At 57.3% G+C, this 23,034-nt stretch overlaps 1 protein-coding gene across 4 annotated transcripts in view; it reads left to right on the top strand.

Moving 5' to 3' along the window:
* The first annotated feature begins 3,081 nt into the window (after window positions 1–3,081).
* The window catches only part of RAB26 (RAB26, member RAS oncogene family), a 28,069-nt gene continuing 8,116 nt past the window's right edge, over window positions 3,082–23,034 (top strand). The window contains exons 1-2 of one of the 4 annotated variants that reach the window (XM_017823284.1): window positions 3,082–3,288; window positions 5,816–5,926. In XM_017823284.1, the coding sequence (XP_017678773.1) occupies window positions 3,082–3,288; window positions 5,816–5,926 (318 nt within the window). Of the gene's footprint in view, window positions 3,289–4,184; window positions 4,417–4,474; window positions 4,605–5,815; window positions 5,927–23,034 lie in introns of those variants that run through there. The other 3 variants (XM_017823287.1, XM_017823285.1, XM_017823286.1) reach the window with 3 other exon arrangements.

The following is a 23,034-nucleotide window of genomic DNA, read 5'->3' as shown; positions in this document are numbered from 1 at the left end:
AAGGTCCCCCCTGAGCCTCCTTTTCTCCAGGCTGAGCCCCCCCAGCTCCCTCAGCTGCTCCTGGTGCTCCAGCCCCTTCCCCAGCTCCGTTCCCTTCCCTGGACATGCTACCACCCCTCAATATCTTTCTTTTTGTGAGGGGCCCAAAACTGACCCCAGAATTCAAGATTAAGCCTCACCAGTGCCCAGCACAGGGGGACAGAGAAGCCCCCTGACCTTTGGCTGGTGGCATTGCAGTAGGTGACAGCAGAGGCACAACGAGGAGCACATGGGAAGAGCCTGCACCATCTTTCTTGCAGCCACCAGGCAAGGAAGATGAATATCTTCCAAGCTGGCGCAGCTGACATCGTGTCTGATGGGAATAGCTCGTCCTTGCAGCCTGCCTGCTGGAGAGACGGCTCTGCTCCATCCGAGCTGGCACCAGGAGCTGGGACCAGGAGGAGAGCAGGCTCGGCAGGCTCCCGGGCTGCCGGGAGAGGAATGGCTCCATCCTGACCAGGAGCAGGGGATGGAGCAGCTGAGGGAGCGTGGGGGCAGCTGCAGCACGAGCCAGCGATGGAACAACCCAGACCAGCAGGAGGAGGGAGAGATGGCCTCGCATCGAAATATCTCACTTGGCTCTGAGCACGGCGCGGAACTTCTGGCACGCAGAACCCTGCGGAGCTCCGTGCCAAAGAAAACAGCCAGATTTAAACCCCCGAAGCAGAGTGTTTGTGCAGAGCAGCTGGGCAGAGCATGGTGCTCGGCCCCAGGTGGGCTCGCTGTGTCTCCAGCCCTGTGTGGAGCTCTGTCCCCCAGCGGGGGTGGCCGAGCCAAGGGCAGGTGCTGTCCCCATGGCCGTTGGTACAGGTGGCAATGGTGGCACCAGCTGCCTGTCTGTGCTTGTGTTCACAGCCCCCCATACAGCAGCACAACCGCCCTCTTGGCTTGACCACATGATGTGGACGAGCTGATTTTCTACCCCTAAAAACAAATTTACAAATATGTAGATGGCTGTGAGCACCAGGCAGCCACTGGCACGGTCAGCCCCGCTCAGAGCCCTGCCAGCCCCGCTTCCCCCAGGCACGCCGTATCTCCAGGCGTCTGTTGTTCCATTAAGCTATTTTTAGCAAATATATCCCCCTTAGTTCAGCTGCCGTTATCTGATTAGTTCCTGTAACTATATGAGGAGCAACATCTCCAGGCGTGACTGCGATTCTGAGCAGGCTGTGTCTCTGCACACGCCTTTCCTACAGGAGAGAAACTTGCAGGAGGTGCCTCTCACCGCGGCCGTGGTGCTTTGAGCTCTGCTGCCGCCAAAGCTGATTTTGGGTGGCCAAGGGCCATGGGGATCAGCCCTGCTGCAGCCACTGGAGCACACGACCTTTGGTACAGGCAGAATTTTCCAGGCCCGCTTGCCGGCTGCTGCCGCTGATAAGGGGCCATCTCCTCCGGCGTTGCCCTGATGCGGCCTCGATAAGCAGCTGGCTTTGTTTGCTCCTGAGCTGTTGATGGAGATTTCCATCATCATCAGCTGGGGATGGGAGAGGGGAAAATCCTTGTGCAGCAGCAAGGCAGCCTGTGAGGGTGTGCCCCGAAGGCACACAGAGGTGCCAGGGCTGGGTACCCCCTTCCTCTGGGCACGTTCCACTGGGAAAAGCTGCACCCTGGCCACAGCACAGGGGCTGGTTTATACCTGCAGCCCCATACGTAGTTCCAGCATTGCACTTTGCTCTGAGGCCTCAGCCTCTATTGACTGCAGCTGTCCCAGAAAATCAGATTAAAGTGCAAAACCCTGACATCCAGTCTGCACTGCCAGGCAGGTCTTCCATCTCCCAGCTAGATCGTCGGGATTAAGAGCACATGAAGGGAAGTGGGAAGATGAACCTCCACCGTGACAGCTTTTCCTTCATCCTCAGCTGTGTCGGAGGAGTGCTGCAGACACAGAGCTCCTCAGCATTCCCTGGAGCCTGTGACAGCCGTGGCCATGCCTGAAACTCAGGATGGGAGAAGGGAGATCCCACCCTGGAGCCATGCACACAAGCTCCTGGTCCACCTCCCTTGTCCACGGCCAAATCCATGAGAACCCTGCTGCCTGCCCCTGTTCATTCCCTGGGGTGCTTCAGAGCCCTTGAAAAGGGATTAACTATAGATTTTAAATGCTCCCAAAGGGAAAAGTCTCATCCATGGCCACAGTGAGAACGACCCCTCACAGCTGTCACCTGAGCTCTGGCACTGCCCCCAGGCTTGCTGGGATGCTGATCCCGCTGTCACCTCCCTGTGCCAGTGTTGCCACCTATTCCATCCTCACCGTTTGCCTGCCTGGCTTCTCACGACAGTGATTTATTTCCCAGTTCTGCTCTGCCGTGCTGTTGAAGTCCCCGTTCCCAGCCAGGCCGAGGCCGTGCTACTGGAATCTGTCACATAGCTGAAGACGTTTATTCCAGCCGAGAGACCCGCCAGCGCCTCAGGTGACATTTGTGAGCAGAGAGAGATGCCAAGTGTTGCTCGTTGAAACTAGTTGCTGAGACGGACCGGGGGGAACCTGGGCTCCCGGCCCCATGCCCCGCAGCCCACGCCGTGTCCCCGCGGTGGCCTCGACCTTGCTCCACGACCCCCTCACACCGCATTCCTCGAGGGATGCTGCGAGCAGCAGAGGGTCCGTGTCTGCCTCCCGTGGCCCCCCCCGCACTGTGGCAAACCCGAGCGGGGGGGACCCGCTACGGGACGGACCCCAGACCTCGCTGGGGAGCCGCACCAGGGCTGGAGCGTGCGGGGGCGGCGTGGGGGGCCCCGCGCTGGTCCTCGGCGTGCGGGCACCCCATGGGTGGGTGTGACCCCCCCCATTCGCGACTCCCTTCGCTCCCGCAGACCCCGTGCACCCCAATACCAGCCTCCCGGTTCCTTCCCAGCCCCCCCGGGACCCCCCGTAACCCCCCGGTCCGGCGCTGTGGGGCGTGGCAGGGGCGTGGCCGGCGCTCAGACCACGCCCCCTCGCCGGCCGCTCGGCGCTGCCATTGGCGGCAGGGCTGCAGGGGGCGGGGCCGGGCGGCGGCGGCTCCCGCGCCCCCTCGCCCGGCGCGGCCGCGGCCCCGGCCCGCGATGTCGCGCAAGAAGGCGGCTCGCGGCAAAGGCGGCGGAGCCGCGCCCTCGGCCGCGCTGCCCCCGGCGCAGGGCACCGGCCGGGCCGCCGCCGCCGCGCCCCGGGGGAGCTCCGCCACCGCCCCCGAGCTGCCCCGCAACGGCGGCGCGGCGGCCGGGCGGCCCTCGCTGAGCAGCAGCGGAGAGTTCTACGACCTCGCCTTCAAGGTGCGGGGCCGGGGGTGCTGCGGGGAGGGGTCCGGGAGCGCGGGGTCAGTCGGGTGCGGGGTCGGCTGTAGCGTCCCCGAAGTTCCCGCGGTCAGGACCGGGCGGGCATCCCTGGATCCCTGCATCCCTGCTTCCCTGAATCCCTGCATCCCTGCTTCCCTCCCTCCGAGCCCCGGCATCCCGTCCGTCCGCAGCCGCCCGGTCGGGGTCTCCGCAGGGGCTCCCGGGGCGGCAGGGTCGGGATCAGCGGGGGCTGAGCTCGCAGAGCCCCCCGGCAGCGGGGCTGCTGCTGCGGGACTTGTGCAAGTGATGGCCAGAGGCTGCTCCGGGGAGCTGCTGTGGCCTCCCGGCTCCTCTTTAACCTACAAAAAACGGGGCTGTGAGCGGGGTGATGGCACCCCCTGAGTGGCATCGAGTCTGCTCTGGCTGATGCTGAGATGTCTCCAGCTTTCTGGGCTCAGATGGCTTCTTCTCGCTGCTTCAGATCCTGCCGAGAGAGTCACAGAACAAATTAATTTGCGTCCCCCCCACTTCATCATACGACCTGATGCAAGCCCAGCCTGAAGCTCACTTGATGATTTTAGGGCGCACTTAGCAATATGGGGGCTCATTTAGTGATTTTGGCTGAGGCTACAACTCGGTGCAAACGCTCTGGCTGTGCTTCTAACACGGATCTCTGTAACCGAGCGTGGGGGACTGAGCCGGGAGAACGCGGGCTTTGCTGGGGCAGGTCCTGCCGCGGTGTGTGGTGTCGAGAGCTCGGTGCCGGTGGCAGTTGGTGTGGCTATCGTGTTAAGGTTTGGGATGTGGGGTAGGAGGTGAGGGGTGTTCCAGAAGTGGGTTTGGTTGCTTTGGTAGGCGGTTGGTCCTGATACAGCTGCAGTAACGGTTTAACGGCTTCCCTAAAATGGAGCCACCTCCGTGTTTGCGCTGGTTCCTGGCTCCTGGGGCTCACCTCTGCCTGCCCAGGCTGTGGCTTTCCCTGGGAATTGTGCCCATGGCACAGGGATGAGCCAAATGGGTCTCAGAGAAGCCCAAATGCCCCAGTTAGCCAAAACCTCTGCTAACGGTCTGGCTGATTTTGAACCAGTGGCAGAGAGAAACTGCTTTGTATCCAGTAAAAACCTGGTTTGTTAAACTTTCTCCTTCCCTTGCCCCTCTTCTGAGGCTCCTGAGCTCTGCCTGAGGCAGTGGCCAAATGCAGGTCCTGGGTACGGGGCTGCATCCTGGCCCCGGGTGCTTTGCATGCCTGGTGAGGCACTGGTGGTGCTGAGTGGGGAGAAGCCGCTGTTGAGGGTCACCTGTTTCAGAGAGAGGTCTGGAAAGTTAAAGAACCCCAATATTTTGTACTAAAATTGACTTCCCCCCCTTCCCTTGGCTTTGCACCAATACACCCGTGGTTCGCTGGCTGCCCTCAACCCTCGTGCCAGAGCTCGGTGTGTGGGGCTCTGCACCGTGGGGGCTGGGGCACTGTGGCTGGATCCTGCCCTCCTGGGCAGAGCCCTCCTGCCCCAAAATGAGCTACACCTGCACCTGGGGCTGCTGCCACCTCTCAGGGCTGAGCTGCAGAGCCAGGGTGGCATTTGCCACTTCGGATGGCTCCTGGGAGGGTTCGATGTTACCCAGGGCAGTCCCTGCCTTAAAACCATTTAAACCCTGTCACAGCCTAATGGCTCTGGGAAGGCTGATGGGAGCACCTTGGGAGAGAGGGAACCTGCCGTGGCAGGTGCAGAAGGAGCTCACACAGCCCGGCTCCATGGTCCCAGATTTCTCGTGGTGGGAAGTTGTCATCCCACTGAGGGGAGAGAGCTCGGTGCCCCAGGGGGCAGGGGGCCTGTTGGTTTGGGCTGAGGTTTTGGGGAGCTGTGTCTGGGAGCAGGCTCAGCTCTGCCGTGGTCTCTGTGGCAGGGGGCTGCCTGCCCTGTCTGCACCCAGGGCAGCTGCTGGGTGGGGAAACTGAGGCAGGGGCACCGGGAGCTGCTCCCTTGGCATCTGCAGAGGACCAGGAGGGCAGCTGTGGGCGTGTGTGGGTCCCACTGAAGGCAGTTGCTTGCAGAGGGCTGATGCACCCCTGGAGCTGGCGCTTATGGTTGGGGACTCCCTGAAGTCTCCCCATGGGTGGTGCCACATCCCAGAAAGCCCCACAGTGGTGGGGTGTTTTGTGGGTGTGTTGGGGAGCCCCTGGGCCCTGCAGCCGTCGGGTTACAGCTTGTGTCACCCAGCTGGCACCTCTTGGTTTTCAGGGGTGGGTTTGTGCCCCCATGAAGGACTTGTTAAGTACAGCTTGGGGTAAGGTGTCTTGAGTTGAGCTAGTGCTCAGGGACACACATGGTGCAGGATGGGGAATCATTCTGCTGCGAGTCCCCCTTTTGCCCCCCACCCTCCCCTGGGTCCATTGCTCTTGGATGTGCTTTGTTCCTCTCGAGCGTGTGGGATCTGCTGCCTGCTCCTGGGATGGAGCTGGGTAATGGCTGCAGGGGGCTTCCTTCCCAAAACCTGGAGTCTAACTCCCCTCCCTCCCTCCCAGGTGATGCTGGTGGGCGACTCCGGGGTTGGCAAGACCTGCCTGCTGGTGCGGTTCAAAGACGGCGCGTTCCTCGCCGGCAGCTTCATCTCCACCGTGGGAATCGACTTCAGGGTGAGTGCCCGGGGCACTTCTTGGCCCCTGCCTGGGGGTCTGGCAGGTGAGCGATGGATTTTGCAGAGGAGTAACTAAACGTTCCTCCAAGGACTTAAACCTCGGCACCCTGACCTGTTTCAGCTCCACCTGGGGCACCTCGGGGTCTGATGGCAGTGGCGGCAGCACAGCAGCCTCTTTGTTACAGCTTTGCACAGGGATGGGGGAGCGTGTCCTCTGCTCAGGATCCTGGGGATAATTCCTGTAAGAACTGCTGAGGCCTGACATCTGCCAGTGAAAATATTTCCCTAAGTCATTTTCAGTGTTTATAAGAGTGGTTTGTTTTTTTTCTTGAAACAAAACCAAAACTGACGCGAACCAGAATTCCCTGGAAACATTTCCTGAGCACAGCTTTGGGGTGCCGACATGGGGGTCTGGTGCCAGGTGGCCCTGCTCCCTCTGGCTTGGGGGCGTGTTGTGCTGAGGGGTCTCTGAGATGTCTGTTTTGTCTGTGATCAGAGCATCCCAGTGCTGGGAGAGTCCTGCCGTCAGTGTGTCAGAGCTGTATGGCTCCAGTGAGGACAGCAGGAACCTGCTTGACCGAGGGGTAATGGGGTGGCTGAGGGGGCAGAAGGGGAGACACATCGTGCCCTGCAATGGCCTGGTGTGCCCAGAGCATCCTTTGCCAGGCAGGGACACCTTAGTGCCAGCCGGGGGCCTTGAAACCTTCCCTTGGCCATGTTTCCCCATCAGTACCTTGTGGCTGCCTGGGGACATTGTGGTCTCGGGTTGGATCTCTCCCTTTCTTGAAGGATTCCTGGGAGATGGGTGTCTCTTGTAACCTGCTGTTTTGTGGGGTGTGAGTAATACCTCGCTGCTGCAGTGACATGGGAAGGGATGAAGGACGGCTCAGAAAGGCTCAGAAAGCCTTTAGGAAGGAAATGATGTTTGGTGCCGAGCGAGGCTGTTGGCTGCAGCAGGTGAAATGGGTAAATTGGAGTCTGTAATTTTATACAAAGGTAATTACACAGTATTTCAGGTGTTCTTCAGATGAAAAGCATTTTATTACCGATTGCAATGATTGATATACCAAGGGCAGTCGTAAAACCCTGTGACTTATTGATTAGAGCACTGAAACTACTGTAACTGAGAAGCAATCAAATTAGGGTTAAATTACTTCTCTAACAGAGCTGCTAGAGCTACATTGCTCTGAAATGGGGAGATTATGCAGTGGGGAAGATCATGTGTATGCCCTAAAACTCATTATTATCATCCTTTTAAGGCACTCATAATTTTGGGGGGACATGGAAATAGTTTTTTGATGTGCATCTCTGTTCCCATTGAGATAATCCTGTTTGCAGGTGCTGTGTAATTGTCCCTCTCGCCGTTGGCACCGTGGTGCAGATGATGCTCTGGGGTGGCAACGCTGGAGGCTTCTGCTGGTTTTAATTTGTGTCTTTCTAATCAGAAAACTGTCACATGGCAGCTCCTTCTCTCCAAAATTCCAGAATTTGCTTGGGGTTTGCTGGCTGAAGTGAATGAGGCTGTTTCAGGCGAGGCAGGCTGGGGTGGGAGGACGTCGCTGGGGTTTGCTGCGCTCTCTTGGCCTGGTGTTGGAGGTGCTGAGCGAGCACAGAGTGTTTATTTCGGTGCTTTGCGGGGTTCTGGCAGGGTTTGTGGCAGTGTTTGTGGCAGTCTCTGAGCCTTGCTGGCAGCAGAGACTGCAGGGACCTCCCCAAGGCCAGCGCGTGTGGCAGCTGCACTCCTGTGCACGTGTGACCTTGTTTGGCTGCGGGAGCCGGGACCTGCCGGGACCCTGGATCCCATCCCAGCTGGGGAAACCCCAGGGACAGAGCTGCCCAACTCCTGACGTTGCTTTTGGGGCCATCTCCACTCTTCTTTTTGCCACTTGGTCCCTGCAGGCTCCCTGGGATGGGATGAGCAGCCCCTGTGCCCACCCAGTCACTATCCGCCTCCTCTCCCAATCCACCCACTGGTCTCGGGGGTCCAGGATCCATTGCTCATTTTCAAGGATGTTGAGCCATTAGATGCATGCAAAGCTAATGGATTACATAGGCCTGAGTGAATGTAAATGAATAGAAATCCATTTAAAATTAATCTGGCATTACAATTCCTAATGGCCCCCAAGGTTTGTTCCCTCCTACTGTTTTATGTGAGGGAGAGCCTCCCACATCGTGTTTGTTTATCATCATCTCTTAAACAAAGAAGGATGTTGATCTGAATGTATTTGGAAAACAAACCACTGATGCTGGGGAAATAAAGATGATTGTATTGTTAAAAAAGGCATCAAAATGGCACCTGTTGGCTTCAAGCTTTGGAGGTGTCAAGTCCTCAACATTCCTTCCTGTGAAAACTGGGCTTGCTGGGGGAGCATCTTTAGCTCCTTGAGAAAATTCCAGCCTCAGCATTCAGCCAGGACAATGCCAGGGTATCCACAGCCGAGGATTTGGCTGGGGCTGCTCTGCTGGGGTGATCCCCCCATGCTGTGGGTGTGTGGGATCTTGAGCAGGGGGTTGCTTGGAGCGGCAGAAACATGGTTGGAGTTACTGTGTTGTTTCCCTCTGAGGAGAAAACCCTGAGGTGGGGGGCAAACCCCTCTCTGTCTCCGGTGTCTGGGTCACAGTTGTCACCTTCAGGGTTTCCAGCCATTACTATATAACAAGGGGCTTAATTATTCCTTCCCATGAAGGAATAATTCATTCCGAGCCATGGCACAAGGTCTTCTTCCTCCTGGGGAAGGTCTCTCCCCACAGATCTCCACCGGTGAGGGCAGAGCAGCTCTCTGGGCAGGTCATGTGTGCTTTCCTGCCTTCATATGTTCAGATTCCAGGGAGAAGGGGCTCCTGGAAAAGAGCAGGATTAGCCCTCAGGGGTGTGAATCCCATTTTTCTCAGTGCCACGGAAGGAGCTGCCTCTTGCTGTAATTTTGGCAACTCTGCAGAAACCTCGACAGAAATCCAAGCTGAGCAGCCAGTGGGACTTCTGTCCTGTCGTGACAGCTGACTAACGGGAGGAAGGTCTTGCCAAAGCAGAGAAGCCAAAGGGCCTCGTGAGCCCACCGTGTCCCTGTCCCCGATGACATCCCGGCTCCCTGGGGCTGCCCAGCCCAGTGCTCACAGCCCCGAGCTTTGCAGGGTCAGGCAGGTGAGGATTTTTGTTCTAATTGGACCTGAAAGGAGAAGAACATGAAAGAAAAATAAAATTAAGGATGAGCCTTTTCTCCCTGGGAAGAGGTGCTAATGAGCTTCTTTGCATTAGCAGGGGGGATGGTTTCTGTGTTAATCAGGGGGATGAAACCATTGGGAAGCACTTTTTGGTGGAGTTCAGAGCAGGGTGGCTTCTCTTGTTCTCCGAGGTGTGTCGTGGTGTGGCTCCTCACTTGCTGCCCCGAGGAGGGGGAGCAAACCAGCATCCTCCTGGCACCGAGTTTGGTGCTGCTGGAAGAGGAGGAGCAGGAGGGAGCCCCGACGCCTCGGCACAGCTCCGGGCTGCCCGAGCAGGGAGCAGACATAGGCATTGCCTCCTCTGAAGGTTCAGCTTTGATGTCCACCGGTTCACACCGATGTGCCCGGGGGGTTTCTGCTGCTGCCCCCGCCGCAGTCCCCTCGGGAGGCTCCGAGTTCCAGCCTTGGCCGTGCCGCAGATAATCTGCCTGCCGGGACGGCTGCTGTGCTGTAAACAAACCTGCCACCGGTGGCCCTGAGCTCTAAGGACTCTTGATTACACTCAGCTCTGTGCTACTCAGGGGGTGGAATCAACGGTGTATAATATTTTTTTTCCATGAGATTTTGTTGTGTTTGTGTGTGCACCTTCCACCAGCCCTCGGCGGCCGCCTGTGCCTCGAGCAGCCAGCTGAGCTTTTGTAGGAGGATGGGAGATGTGCTCCTGCCATGCAGAGGAACAGTGACCATGGTTTGGATTCACCAAGACTGGTCCTGGATCTCCATGTGCTCAGGGCAGGGGGCTGTGGATGCCCTGAGCATCTGCTGGTCCCCAGTGGGCACCCGAATGCCTGTCCTTGGGGAGATGCTCCAGTTCCCAGCAGGTGCCCACATCCCTGCCCTCTAAGTGATGCTTCATCACAGCCTTTGCCTGGTGCCTCCCTTGGAAGGGCTGGAGCAACCTGGAGGCTCCTGGAAGCCGAGGGCTGGCTTTTATCTCAGTGGTTGGCATGGAGCATTAGCAGGGCTCATTTTCTGATGGATCAATCTGGAAAAAGTGGGAGGGGAGCTGCTTAGGCCAGAAGAAAGAAATAGAAATAAATTAATTTCAGCATGTCTTTCTATACTAAATTAGCCCTGGATGTTGGAGGGAAGGGACTCTGGCACTGAGCAGAGTGTTCAGTCTCTCCTTTGCCACGAGCACTGTGATGTGTGTGGGGTCAGGATGGGGATCTGCTGCAGCAGGGTGGGTTTAGGTTGGTCCCTTCCAACACAAACCATTCCGTATTTGTGTGTGTTTCCAGCTCTTTGTCTGAAATTGGTTTGTTCTGCAGCTCCCATTGCTGGATGAATTTTCACAGCAGCCAGGAGCTGATTTCATATTTTTGCATTTCTCACTGTATGGAGAGCTGGGCTCAATTTGCCCAGAGGAGCTTCCCATCCCTCAAAGCGTCCAAGGCCAGGCTGGACAGGGCTTGGAGCAACTTGCTCTAGTGGAAGGTGTCCCTGCCCATGGCAGGGGGGTGAATCTGGATAGTCTTTAAGGTTTCTTCCAACCCAAACCATTCCAGGATTACCTGATTATTCCTGCAGTGCTTCCACTGCCTGGTTTCAGGGATCGGATGCGATGCCATCACTGGTGCCATAGGGACCAGGTGTGCCCGAATGCAGCAGCAGGTGAGGCAGATCCCGGTGCCCTACACAGGGAGGGCAGTGCTTGTCAGCTGGAACACGCTGTGATTTCACTTGTTTGTGCCGTGTGTGGCTCCGAGGGCGACGCCTTCTCCCCAGCTGCTGCTGGTCCCTGTTCCCCGCTCCCAGCACGGGCTCTCAGGGGAGTAAATATTCATTTTTCCTGGGAAGCTGAGCCCCGCTTTGCTGTCAGTGGCTGCTTCCTCCCTTGCAGAGGGACACTCGCAGCTTTGCAGTTGGCAGCTCCTGTCATTTGCATGCAGGGGCTCAGTTGCCAAGAGATGCTGCGAGCGGTGCCCGTGGCGGCTGCGCCCGCTCCTCTCACAGCTGCTGGTGTTTTATTCATCTTTCTTTGCCTCCTGCATTTGAAAAATAATAACCCCCAGCTCTGCAGCACACCAGGGAGATGCAAACCCCCATGTGCAGGCGGTAATCCCGGTGGACAACAGGCTCCATTCCTGCCTTGGGTGAGGCAGAGAAATAAGATGAATGTCTTCAAAGCAGAGAAGTGCTCGAGCTGCTCTTTCAGTGAACTGCTGGAGCGGCAGCAAGCCCCAGAGCTTGGTTAAGAAAACTCTTAACCAGTTTAATCCTCTTTGCAGGATGGTGGGAAGATGCCTTCCCCACTCTCCCACCCCCTCGGTGTTGGAAATACCACTTGGAATAGTTCGGGTGTGGAATTTTGCATCTGTTTCATCTGACATGAGAGTGCTGGGGATGTGGAGTTTGGGAGATGCTTCTGGAAGGGCACAGGTGTCTCCCGGGCTCCTGCATCCCTGCTGGTGCCCAGTGGCTTCGTGGTGCTCACCGATAGCTGGTGTCCCCATGGGTCTGTCCTGGTCTGAGGTAGTTGAAATACTGGGTTGCATTAGCTCAGGGAGAGCAGGGAGGCCTGGGATGCTCGGGTGCTGCAGAGCCAGGACACAGGCATGGAAAAAAATACACTTGGGAGCTGCTGGTGGAAGGAGGGTGGTTGTCAAGGTGTTCACCGTAACCTGCCTCTGTATCCTCCTAGTTTGAACTATGTGGGAGCCCAAAACCCAGCTAGAGGATGGGGATGGACATATGGAAACTGCTGGAAAATGCAATTCCCACCCACCTGCAGTGTCTCCAGGGCTGTGGGTCAGAGCCCCACTCCCTGCCCCGCTCCAGCTCAGCAGGATCCTGGTGCAGGAGCAGGGTGAGGAGGAGGTCGGGCTGCAGGAGGGCTGTGGGCACACGGCTGTGCTGTGCCAGTGCCTCTCTGGGTGCTGCCAGGTGGGAAATTGGCCTTGGTGAGGCCAGTCTGGGTTCTGGAGCATCCACTACCACAGTGCTGAGCCAGGCTGGGTCTGCTCCTGGTGCCAGGACCTGTGAGGGAGTGTTTTATTGGCTATAAAACATTTATATGGGCCCAGAGTAAGTCTAAATGGTTTGAATATTTAATGGAATACATTTGGCTTAATTTCACTTTCATCTTTTATTTGTGATAAAATATTGAATTCGGCTGTGCAGAACTGGGTTGTTCTTTGAAAGCAGATGGAGAGTGGCTGGGAAAGGGGGTCAGGTGGGTTTTGGGGTGCCTCTAACCCCCTGGCTACCCTCGGGATGGCCATTAGGAGCATCCCTGTCTCATGGTTCTGCCTTGCTCAGCCCCTGTGATCCCCTGAGCCCTCACTGCCTTTCCGCAGTGCTGCTGCCTCGTTTTGTTAATTAATTATTTGCCCCCAGTGGGCTTTGGGTTATTCCCAGAGTGGATGTTGATGATCTCCGTGGGGAAGGGGGAGGTGCTGCTCTCAGGTTCAGCAGTAGCTGCAGTGGTGGGAGCCAACTCCAGCTGAGCTCGCTGGGCACTGACTGTGCGTTGTCCTTCCCTGAAAACCACCTTTCCCTTTGTCCTTTCCCCAAAGAGCCACTTCCTTGTCACCTGAGCCGTGGGGACGGGGGTTGAGTTGGTCCCATCTGTGGGGCTTTGCCAGACCCTGTGAGGGTGACACTGAGCATCCCCATGGTGAGGGGCAGGGCAGACATCGGCCACTCCAGAGCCTGGAACAGTGAGTGCCAGCAGATCATCCCCCTTAGGGAAAAACATGGGAAAAACAACCCCATCCAGTGGGTTATAGCTGTGTTTATGGGGGAAGGAGCCACAGCATGGTGTGTGCCTGAGCAGCTGTCCTAGTCCTTGGATGGCAGTGGGGGACACACTGTTCCTATGGCAATGGGGGATTTAGGGATCAAGGGCTTGTTTACCTGCGGAGCCTTCAGAAGCAAAATATTTTGTTGTTGGCACCACCGGGACACCTGTGCCCTGGGGCAGGGGCTGGCTCAGGGCAGGGGCTGGCTCAGTGCTGTGCCCTCGTGTGCCAGAGCCGGGTGGTGCTCAGCTGCACCACGCTGCCCGTGTGCTTCCTGGCTCATCCCAGGGCTCCGGAGCTGCCCGGCTCCCCTGGCAAGGGATCTCCAGCGGAGCAGTGGAGCTCACACAGCTTTGTCTACCAGGGGCATACAGCATTTTAAATCCTGGCTCAGCACCGAGTCATTGCCCTGAGGGATTGGAGAATCTCTCGGAAGCAACAGCAAAGAATTCATCTTTATGCCTGCACTGGGAAAAAAACATTTCTCCCTGATCATAACTAGTGTGTGTTGGGAGCTTGTGCTGCTTCAGCCCTAAGGGGTGATGTCCATTGCCCTGGGCTGTGGTTGTCCCTGGGTGAGGAGTCATCAAAGAGGGCTCTGGGGGTCTCAGTGATGCTTCAGAGCCTGAGGAAGATGTTGGTATGACAGGGCTGGGGTCACTGCTGTCTGCAGGAGGTCAGCAGGCAGGGAAGGTCAGATTGTAGGGGAGGCAATGTGGTCAGCATGTCTCTGAGGATGCAACTGGTCCTGGAGGGAACACCTGGACAGATTTAGTTCCATTTTGTGTGGCGGTTTTCTATTTAATTTATTGAAAGGAGGGGAGTGATGAAGAGCCTTGCCCAGCTGCATCAGTGCAGCCGAGCCCGCTTGGGTTGGATGCCACAGAGCCATCCATCTGTGTCCACACTGCCAGCCCTCATGCCATCTGCCCACGTCTTGGGACTTTTTCTTCTCCCTGCCAAGCCTTGATGTTCCCAGGCCCAGTGACACACTGGGGAAATGGAGTCTTTGGCTTTTCCAGCTTTGCCTGCGCAGCATCACCACGGCAACCGCCCGGGGCGAGCGCTCTTCCTCGGCACTGGTTTGTGGCATTAACGCTGATATCGGGGAAGAGCCCCCGGGCCATGTGCCCCCACAGTGTGACCTGTGCCGGGCACGGGGGAAGGTGAGGAGGGGTGGGGGTCCTGCCCCAGCACCAGTGCTGCTGCTCCTCCTCACTGGGACTGAGCCTGGACTGACCCCAGCGCCTGGCACTGCCTCCCTGGGAGAGCTGCTAGTGCCGACACTCCTGTGCCCTGTGCTCCCAACCTTGGAACAACTCCCTGGGAATGACTTTTTCCCCCCAGAGCCAACTGCAGGAGGCTGCTGGAGGCATCCAGGGAGCCCCAGCCCTTTCGGGGAGTGCAGACCCCACTGGTGAGGACCTTGCTCTCTGTTGGATGCTGAATTTGGTCTGAATTGTTGGATGTGCTCCTTGTGCTGCTCACCAGCAGCAGGTCCCACTGGTGCCTCTGTGCCTCGCTGCTTCCTCCGAGCTGATGACTAAGAAAAACACAACTGCGTGGCTGGGTGAATAATTCAGCCCAGCCTCGCTGCTGGGGGGGTCATAGCAAAGACCCTGTCCAGGGACATCCTCCTTGTCAGCATGGAACAGTCCCTGGATGAGCATCCGTCTTACAACGGTGCCCTGGGCAGAGCAGGGGCAGGACAGACCCTTTCCCGGGAGCACAGGGAGCCCTTCCCGTGCAGGCAGATGTCTGGGCTTTCACTGGTGTATCTTTGCTCCTGGGTGAGCACTCCCTGCTCCCGGGGGCTGTGGGGGAGCACCGTCTCTGCGGGGTCACACGGTGACCCGCGGGCTCCCGTCGCCCCGTGTGCCGCGCGCCTCGGCGGAAGCACCAGGGGATTGTTGCTACTCTCGGAGTCAATTTTTAGAGCTCAGCCCGGATTTGGCAGCAGTGCCAGCCAGCCCACGCAGCTCCAGCCTCGGCGAAGGGCTGGCAGCTCTGCTGGGCTGCCGGGGATGCGGCTTTGCAGGGGTGAGCCCCCCGTGCCGCGTCCGGGCACCTTGCCGTGGCACCAGAGACCCTGGCACAGCGACAGCCGTGTCACACTGCCCTGGGCATCTGTCACCGGTGTGTGGTGTGTGCTGTAACCGCTGCTCCTGTGTGCTTCCATAGGGCTGTGGGGGCTGTGTGGTCACGGTGTGCTCACGGTGTGTGCAGGGAGTGGAGCCAGGGCTGTGAAGCCTCTCAAGCCCTTGTGCTGCAGGTGTGGGCTTCCTGGGGCTCCCGTGTTCCCGGGAGATCACACGTTCCAGGTTTCAGATGAGTGAATTCTCTTCTCCCTCTGAGTGCTGAGGCACGTGTGGCCTGAAGCCAGTGCCAAGGAGCTTGAAAGGTGCTGAGTCCTGAGCCTGGAGGGCCCCCTGTCCTGCTCAGGGAGCCTGTCCACAGTCAGTTCCCTTCCCCCTTCTTCCCCAGCTCCTTGTCCAGTTCATTCCTCAGCTCCACCATGGTTTGCTGGCGAGGCTTGGGGAAGCGTGGTTAATGTGATGGGGTCAGAGTGGGGCTGGGAATCTCTTCCCGGTGAATTCTGCTGCCCTGTGTTTGGGAGAAGGGCTGACTGCAGGGCACCTCCAGGGCATCCCTGCAGGGTATTGCCATGGAGCATCTCTGCCTTGCAGGAGCCCTGCAGCAAAAAGCAGTTGGAGGACTGGGGTCGCCAGAGCCCTGAGAGAGGGTGACCCCAGCTGTCTGCCTGACAGCAGGAGTTTGTGTTGTTAGGAGGGGCAATAAAAGGAGGAGACCAGCTCCCACAGCATCACCTTGCTTTGGGGTGTGGGACATTCACAGGACTCAGAGCGTGGTGCCAGTGAGTTGCAGACCCTGGAGAGCAGCACCCAGAGCTCTTTAATCAGTCGGTGCCGAGGAGCTGAACTTGGGGAGCGGGTCCTGCTGTGTGGGGGTGCTCTCCAGGCCCCTTTGCATTGGGGTAACTCGCTGAGGTGGCTCCAGGCAGGGCTGGAGCTCAGTGAGTGTCTCTGTGGCTCAGCCCGAACTTCCTTCAACATGTTAACGAGCTGCACTTATAAATGTGCATGAATTAACGGGAGAAGTGCTCGGCAGTGCCGAAAATAACCTTGTTCCCAAGCAAGCGTTAATGCTTCGCAGATGTGTTTTTCCCCCTTGAATAATACACATGTGAGGTCAAATTATTCCAACAGGGAAGAGCAGCAGGAGCAGAGCAGCTTGGGGGGGTTGATTCTCCGGGGATCGGCCCCGTAGCCCAGTGCAGGGGTGGAAATCCTCTCCTGAGGACCCAGCTGCTCCAGCTGGAGTTCTTGGCTGAAGATGGGCTTTCCAAGCGTGCAACAAGGCAACTGTGTGTGGAGTTTGGCCCAGTTTTATTTGTAACAAGGTTGGCAATGTCTTGGAAGAGCACCTGCCTGTCCAGGAGCACTGTCTGCACTGTGTTCCCATCCTGGTGCTTCTGCCTGAACCTCCTGGCAACCACAGTGGCAGGATTTGGGATGTTTTCTCTGCCTGGGGTGATTTCCCAGTGCAATCCTGGCTTGCAGCCCTGCTCCAGTGCCCCACACTGGGATAGCAAATGGTGGAGTTGGATTAGACAAACTGGTTTGACTGACTGGGACGGTTTCGGTGTGGAAGTGCCGGTGATGTGCCGAGTGTGCTGTGCTTCCTTACACCTCTCCATCTCCCGGGGCTTTCAGTGGAGCCCAAACCTTGGGAAGAGCCTGCTCTAGTAGAGCAGAAAATGGGAGAGCTGGGACTGCTGCTGAAGAGAAGGAAAAGCTTTGCAAAGATCAAAGCTTTGACTCCACAGTGCCTGGGCTGGTGCAGCTCTGTGCCGGTAGCATCGGGAGGGCTCCTCGTGCTGTGGCTTCCTCCTTGTGCCACCAGTGAGTGGATCTGAGCGACCACCCCGGAGCTGCCAGAGGTGCTGGGACAGGGGCTGTGCCCACTCAGCCCACTGCACGTCAGCCCTTGCTGTCGCTGCTGCCATCACACTGTGCAGAGTTGGGCTGGGTGTCAGGGAGCACTGGGACCCCTGATGGCTGTCAGGGAGCACTGGGACCTGATGGATGCCAGTCCTGGGGGCTGACTGGACTCCTACGGCCGTCAGAAAATCTCATTATAGTTGTTGAGTCTCTCCCTTTTCCTTGAATCCTTTGAAGGATCTGTCTGGGCTGGGCTTTGCTGCACAGCAAGAGCACAGCGCTCAGGAGCTGTCTGCCTCGGCTGCAGGTGAAGGATGGGTGTGCTTGGGATAAAAAGCTACAGATTCCTTTGTCAGGTCTCTGGGGTTTTTATTTTCTTTAGGGATGAGAAGCGCTCTTTAATAATGCTGTTTGCAGTGCTGTCTGCAGATGATGCTGTGTTACTGCCAGGGTGTTTGCTGCTGGATGTTCAGCCCTGATTTTTTTTTAATTGGATTTTAGAGTCTTCTGAGAAACTTTAGGCAAGTTTTCAGCCCAGGGCACAACCTGGGGCTGGCTGCAGTCACTGAGGTGAATCGTAGAGTCGTTTAGGTTGGAAAAGACCTTTAAGGTTATAAAAGTGCTGCAAGGCTTTGTTCCCCCCTCAGATAAATGACTCCCTGTCTAACAGGACTTGATGAGCCATTTTTCATCCCCACGGCGCTGACGGTGCCGTGTTTGCTGCAGATGAGAAATGATCCCACAGCAAATGCTCCATGGAGATCCCTGTCCCGCTGTGCAGCGTGGCGCGTCCTTGATGAGGAAAATGAAGATAAATATGTGGAGTGCCACGTTACTTATTCCCGGTATTGGCACCGATTTGCGTGAGCCATCTCTGCCCCCTTTGTCTCCAAGGCTGCCTGGTTGGGAAGTAAGCAGGGATATTTTTAAAAATATCTCTTCTATCATAAAGTAGGGAAAAAAGAGATGGAAGGGGTGAGTAATGCAGCCCGGGGTGTTGGGGGAGCTGCACAGCCCATCCCTGGGTGTGGAGGAGGGATGTGGCCGTGGGCTCCATCCCATCCTGGAAGCTGACCATGTGTTGGAGCTGCAGGGATGGGCTGCAGCCTTCCTGCTGACTGTTGCGTTTTGGTGGCTCTGATCTCCAAGGGTGGCTGTAACATGGAATTTTAAGGCTGGAAACCCCAGTTTCCCTGGCTGCCTGCAGGACTGGGGCACAGGCTCGCTCTGATGGGGCAGAGACGTCTCAAAGCTTTGCATGGCTGTGACTTCTGCCTGTTGGGATGAGTCTGAGCAGCCCTGTTGGGCTTGAAAGCATCACATCTCACCTGCCTGTGCCTCCCTCAGGGACTCACCCTCCAATCATCCCAGGGCTGTGATGGTTCCACGGAGCAGCCGGGCAGGGGAAGGAATGCTGGACGTGGCTGCCGCGGGCGATGCCGAGAAGCAGAGCATGGCTGTACTTTAAAATGCATGATCCTAAGCAGATCCTCTTACCTCTAATCTGTCCCTAAGACAGGATTCTCTTCTTGCCAGAAAACCCTTTTATTTGCAGACTGATGTGAATAGAAGATGATAAGTCACTAATTCTTCAGTGTGTCTGCTCCAACAAGAGCCTCGGCTCTTATCTCTGCAGGGCTGGCAGCCAGGGAGATGTTAATTGGGATTTAATGTAGTGAACATGGCTCTTGACAAAGGCTGGAGCTCTGACATCCCTGGGGTGCTGCGGGGAAGGGGCTATGTCCACCTGGAGACCACAGGTGGGGTCATTTATGTAGGACAGGGCTTGTGGCTTCTCCTGGCAGGGACCTGGTGTGCAGGGCAGAGGGGACACGTGTGGTGACCCCTGGAAGGAGGTGTGGGGGGGACACGGGGCTGGCTCTGGCAGCAGAGCGGGTTGGAAGTACCGTGTGCTGGGAGGTGACATGGTGTTAATCTGCTTTTCACGGGATCTGCTGAGGAACTGAGCAGCGAGTGCCGACACGTCGTGGGTTCTGAAGGGATCTTGGCACCGGGGACCGGCGCTGGCTCTGGAGCAGCTCCACTGCGGGTGGGAGTGTGGAGTGTGCAAGGCCTGGGGAGGAAAAAAACAAGACAGAAGTTTCTATTTTTAGCTGCAGAGTGCAAATGCACAGAGCTGCTGAGGAATTAATCACCTGCCCTGAGAGATGAATGGTTGGGATTTCTCTCTAAGTGGAAGACTTAACGGGATGAGGTGGAGGGAACCGTACGGGCGTGTTGGCCACCCAGGTCTCCCCTGGGATGGGTGACAGGGATGCTCAGGAATGTCTCTGGTGGTGGCATAGCTGAGGAGAGGAGGAATATGATTCCCAGTGCCTGGGATATCTTCCAGCAGGGCTCAGCATGGCTGGGGCAGGACCACGTCCAGCCCACTGTGGCACAGCTCTGCATCCAGCCCGTGTCCCTGCCCCACTCTCCCCGTTCCCAGCAGCTTTCCGCAGGCTCCAGGCTGTTCCCTTTGCTCTCTGGCAGGGAATGTGCTCCTGAAAGGGTTTTCCCCAGGCTGGAGTGGTGGGCTGGCTGTGTTTTCCATGGAGGCACTGCATGGCCCAGCAGTGCCAGACCCGCTGCCCCATGGCCTGGCAGAACGAGCATGGCTTGAATTTGGAGGGACCAACACTGGAGCACTATTTCTACTGAGGGGGCAAAGGGGGGGATGCTCCTTCATCCCTGGCCTTGGCAAAGGGCCAGGATGTCCCTGAGCCAGGTGCTGTGCCTGGGGAGATGCTGAGCCACAAGGACCAACTCCCTGGCAGCCGCAAGCGCATGTGTGGGAAAACCTCAGGGTTTTAACGAGCAAATTTAATGCAGTGTCCTGCTGTTTTGGGCAGGTTTCCATATCGATCCTTAATCTATTTTTGCAGTCGCTGTTGGAGGTGGTGGTTATTTGTGTGTCTGCTGCAGCCCCATCACAACTCATCCCATTTCCTCCTGGCACAGGAGCATTTGTGCTCGCAGGGGAATTTGGATCCAGGTCCTGCCTTGGCACAGGGCTGGGGTGCTCCAGCATCCCTTCAGCCAGTTTGCTGCTGCTGGGTTCCTCCTGGCTTCCTAGAATAAAGGATAACCCAGTCTGTCACCCACCCCTGAGCGGCGATGGGGACCTGGCAGCCACCTGCCCCGGGTGACACCACAACCTAATGACATTTCTGGGTGGCTGCACTGTCAGTCCCACAGCTCATTACTGCCACTAATTAACTCAGCTGCTGCCTGGAGCCTGGTTTGATCCATAGTCACTGAAGCCATTTGTTCCCATTTTGGCAGGAATTCTCCCCCACTTGGCCGCAGGAGCTGCCTCCAAGGCCCAGTAATGACATTTGAGGGGGTTCTTTTCCATGGTAAAAGTGGAGCCCCCGGCACCGTGTGTGCTCGGGTGGGTGGGTGATGGTGGGTGCTCCTGGGCAGCTCCTGGAGCCAACAGCCACCAGAGGCTCCGGGGAGCCAGGGTGGGGGCTCCCCTGGTTGGAGCCTGAGCGGTGTCAGTGAGCAGCTCCCATTAGTCCACTCGATTGTGAAGCAAATTAATCCATGTATCCAATTTAACTTTTAAGGCTTTGCCTAATGAGTTAATGTGTGGAAAAGCTGGGGGAGGCCGGGTTGTCTGTGGTTCTGACCCTGGGTGGTGCTGCAGCCTTCCCTGGCGTGGGCTCAGGGACCTGGGGCTGGGCTGGGCTGTGCTGGTCGTTCCCAGTGGGCTTCACCCGGACCGTGGGGACGCTGTGGACCAGGGGAATGGCAGTTCCCCATCCTGCAGCTGCCCCGAGAGCAGAGCAGGGCAGCAGCACCTTGATTTGGGTGGGAGCATCTGCTGCAGGGTGGATGTTTTGGGGAATGTGGTTTTGTTCCATCACCTTCTCCTCCATCCTTTCTGCTTCCAAATGGCTGCTCCCGGGCAGGGGGTGGGATCGTGCCAGGGCTGCAGCCAGCGGGGCCTCGGCGTGTCGATAATGCTGCTCTTAATTGAGGACCATCTGCACTTGGTAATTTGATTTTTCCTACATCTGCAAGGTTCCAACTTTGTTTATCTGACATCCTGAGGATTATTTAACTTTGGAGCCTCGTGTTCTCCAGCCCAGGCACTCCAGGCATTCCACTGCAGCCCCTGCTAGACGAGATTTTAATAACATTGTCACCGCCCCAGGAAAAAAGACACATTAAAATCTGAAATTGGGAAGGGCAACAGCAGAGCTGAGTCGCAGGGATGGTTTTCCTGCCCGAATTTGTGTGGCAGGAGGCTGCTGGGAGTGTTACCTCTGTTATAACAAACTGTGTGAGATGAGGAATGAGCCCTGAGCACCACAAGCACTCCCATTGCCCGCAGGGCTGGCAGCACATTTCATGTCTCAGTGCATTGACACACGTCATCTTTTGTCTTTGGATGCTTATTAGTAGCTCAGCCCCCAGCTGTGCCTTGGAAAGGCTGTCAGGAGGGAATTGAGGCAGCTCCTTAAAAAAATAATAATAATAATTGGAAGCTGGAAAGTCTTTTAGCCATGGTATGGGGGGAGACTTGAGCATCTGATTCATCTGAACCACACCAGTTTGTGCTGCTGGAAGCTGCCTCGTTCCACCCCAGCTCCTGCCCTTTCCCACCCCAGCTCCTGCCCTTTCCCACCCCAGATCCTGCCTTTTCCCATCCTGCTCCTCCTACCTTCTGCTTGCCTTCTTCACCCATGTTTTGCAGCCAACTCGTGCCTGGGGGCAGCCAGGGGTCTCAGAATCCTGGAATGGTTTGGGTTGGAAGAGACCTTAATCCACCCCCCTGCCATGGGCAGGGACACCTTCCACTAGACCAGGTTGCTTCAAGCCCTGTCCAGCCTGGGCTTGAACACTTCCAGGGGTGGGGCAGCCACAGTTTCTCTTGGCAAATGTCTCTGGGATGCAGGCAGGGGTCCGGCAGGAGTGATGCTCTGGATGGCTCTGGCTGTGTCTCCTGCCTGCAGGAGCATTTCTGTAGCTCCTTGCCCTGGAAACCTGCTCTGTTCCACACCCAAACCCCAGGAAATCCATTTTTTTTCCCAGCCTGGTCCAGCAGCACCTGGATCCATGTGCAGACTTTAATTAGGTCTAAGCATTTCCCCCCCTAAAATGTAGGTCAGTCATAATTAGTGTCACTCCTGCTGCTGCCAGCTCTGTGTTAATTAACTCTTGAAGTGCAGGTCAGTGCATGAAGGGCAGCTTTGGAGCTTCACCTTTTCTGGCTGCTCACTAGATGCTTCAAGGTGGCTTTGGCTCAGATGGTCCATGCTCAGGGCTTGGGCCATGTTCTCCCTCCCACTCGTGGTGGTCAGTCACCCCTGGAGCACGGCCACCCTGGGGACATGGCCGTGTCCCCGGGCACAGCCTCACACTGCTCTGAGCTGGGTGTGCTGTGTTGCTGTGGGGAAGGGCACCTCTTTGGTGCTGGTTTTAACGTGAAGCTCCTGGTGCCCTTGTCGTCATCTATCACACCAGGTGTCCTTTTCCCCTGCAAGGTGCTTGTGCCGAGATCCAGGGCCGATGGGGAAGTGCCGAGTGTTTTCCTTCCTCTGCAGCCCCTGGCATGGTGGCCCTGGCACAGTCCCTGGCAGGTGGTATTGGCAGCTGGTTGTTGCCAACTGGGAATGGCATTTGGACAAACGCTGTGCCAGCGCAGAGCCCGGGGCTCCCAGCCCCTGCACCCTGCAGGATGTGCCGGTGCCTCCCTGGGGCAGCAGCCACGGGTTGGACTCGATGGTCCTTGTGGGTCTCTTCCAAGTCAGCACAGTCTGTGATTCTGTGACCTGGGGGGAAGGTGAGCTCAGAGTGGATCTTCTGCAGATTGTAAACCTGCCCTGTCTCACCTGCAGAACAGGGGCTGGGCAGAGCTGTTGTGCCTCCTCTGGGATGAGGGTGAAGGTGCAGCTCGGACACACTCAGCAGCATCACCACGGCACACAGTCCCACCCTGGGGATGGCTCTTGTCTGTACTCACCTGGGAGCCCTGGGCAGAGGCACCAAGGTCCAGGAGGCACCTCATGGCAGTGGGAACCCTGGGTTTTAGGCACTTCAAGCCTTCAGCAGCCTTGGCTTCCCATCTCAGGAAAGGCTCAGCTCTGTGTTTGGTGAGTTCCAAGCCCCCAGCCAGCTCCCCAAGCCCCCGGCTGCTCCCCAACTACTTTCCAGCTCCTCCACCCCAC

The sequence above is a fragment of the Lepidothrix coronata genome, unplaced genomic scaffold (genome assembly GCF_001604755.1).
Source record: "Lepidothrix coronata isolate B3197 unplaced genomic scaffold, Lepidothrix_coronata-1.0 Scaffold101, whole genome shotgun sequence".
Taxonomy (NCBI): domain Eukaryota; kingdom Metazoa; phylum Chordata; class Aves; order Passeriformes; family Pipridae; genus Lepidothrix; species Lepidothrix coronata.
Note: the sequence above shows the minus strand (reverse complement) of the source record. Positions and strands in the feature narration are given on the sequence as shown.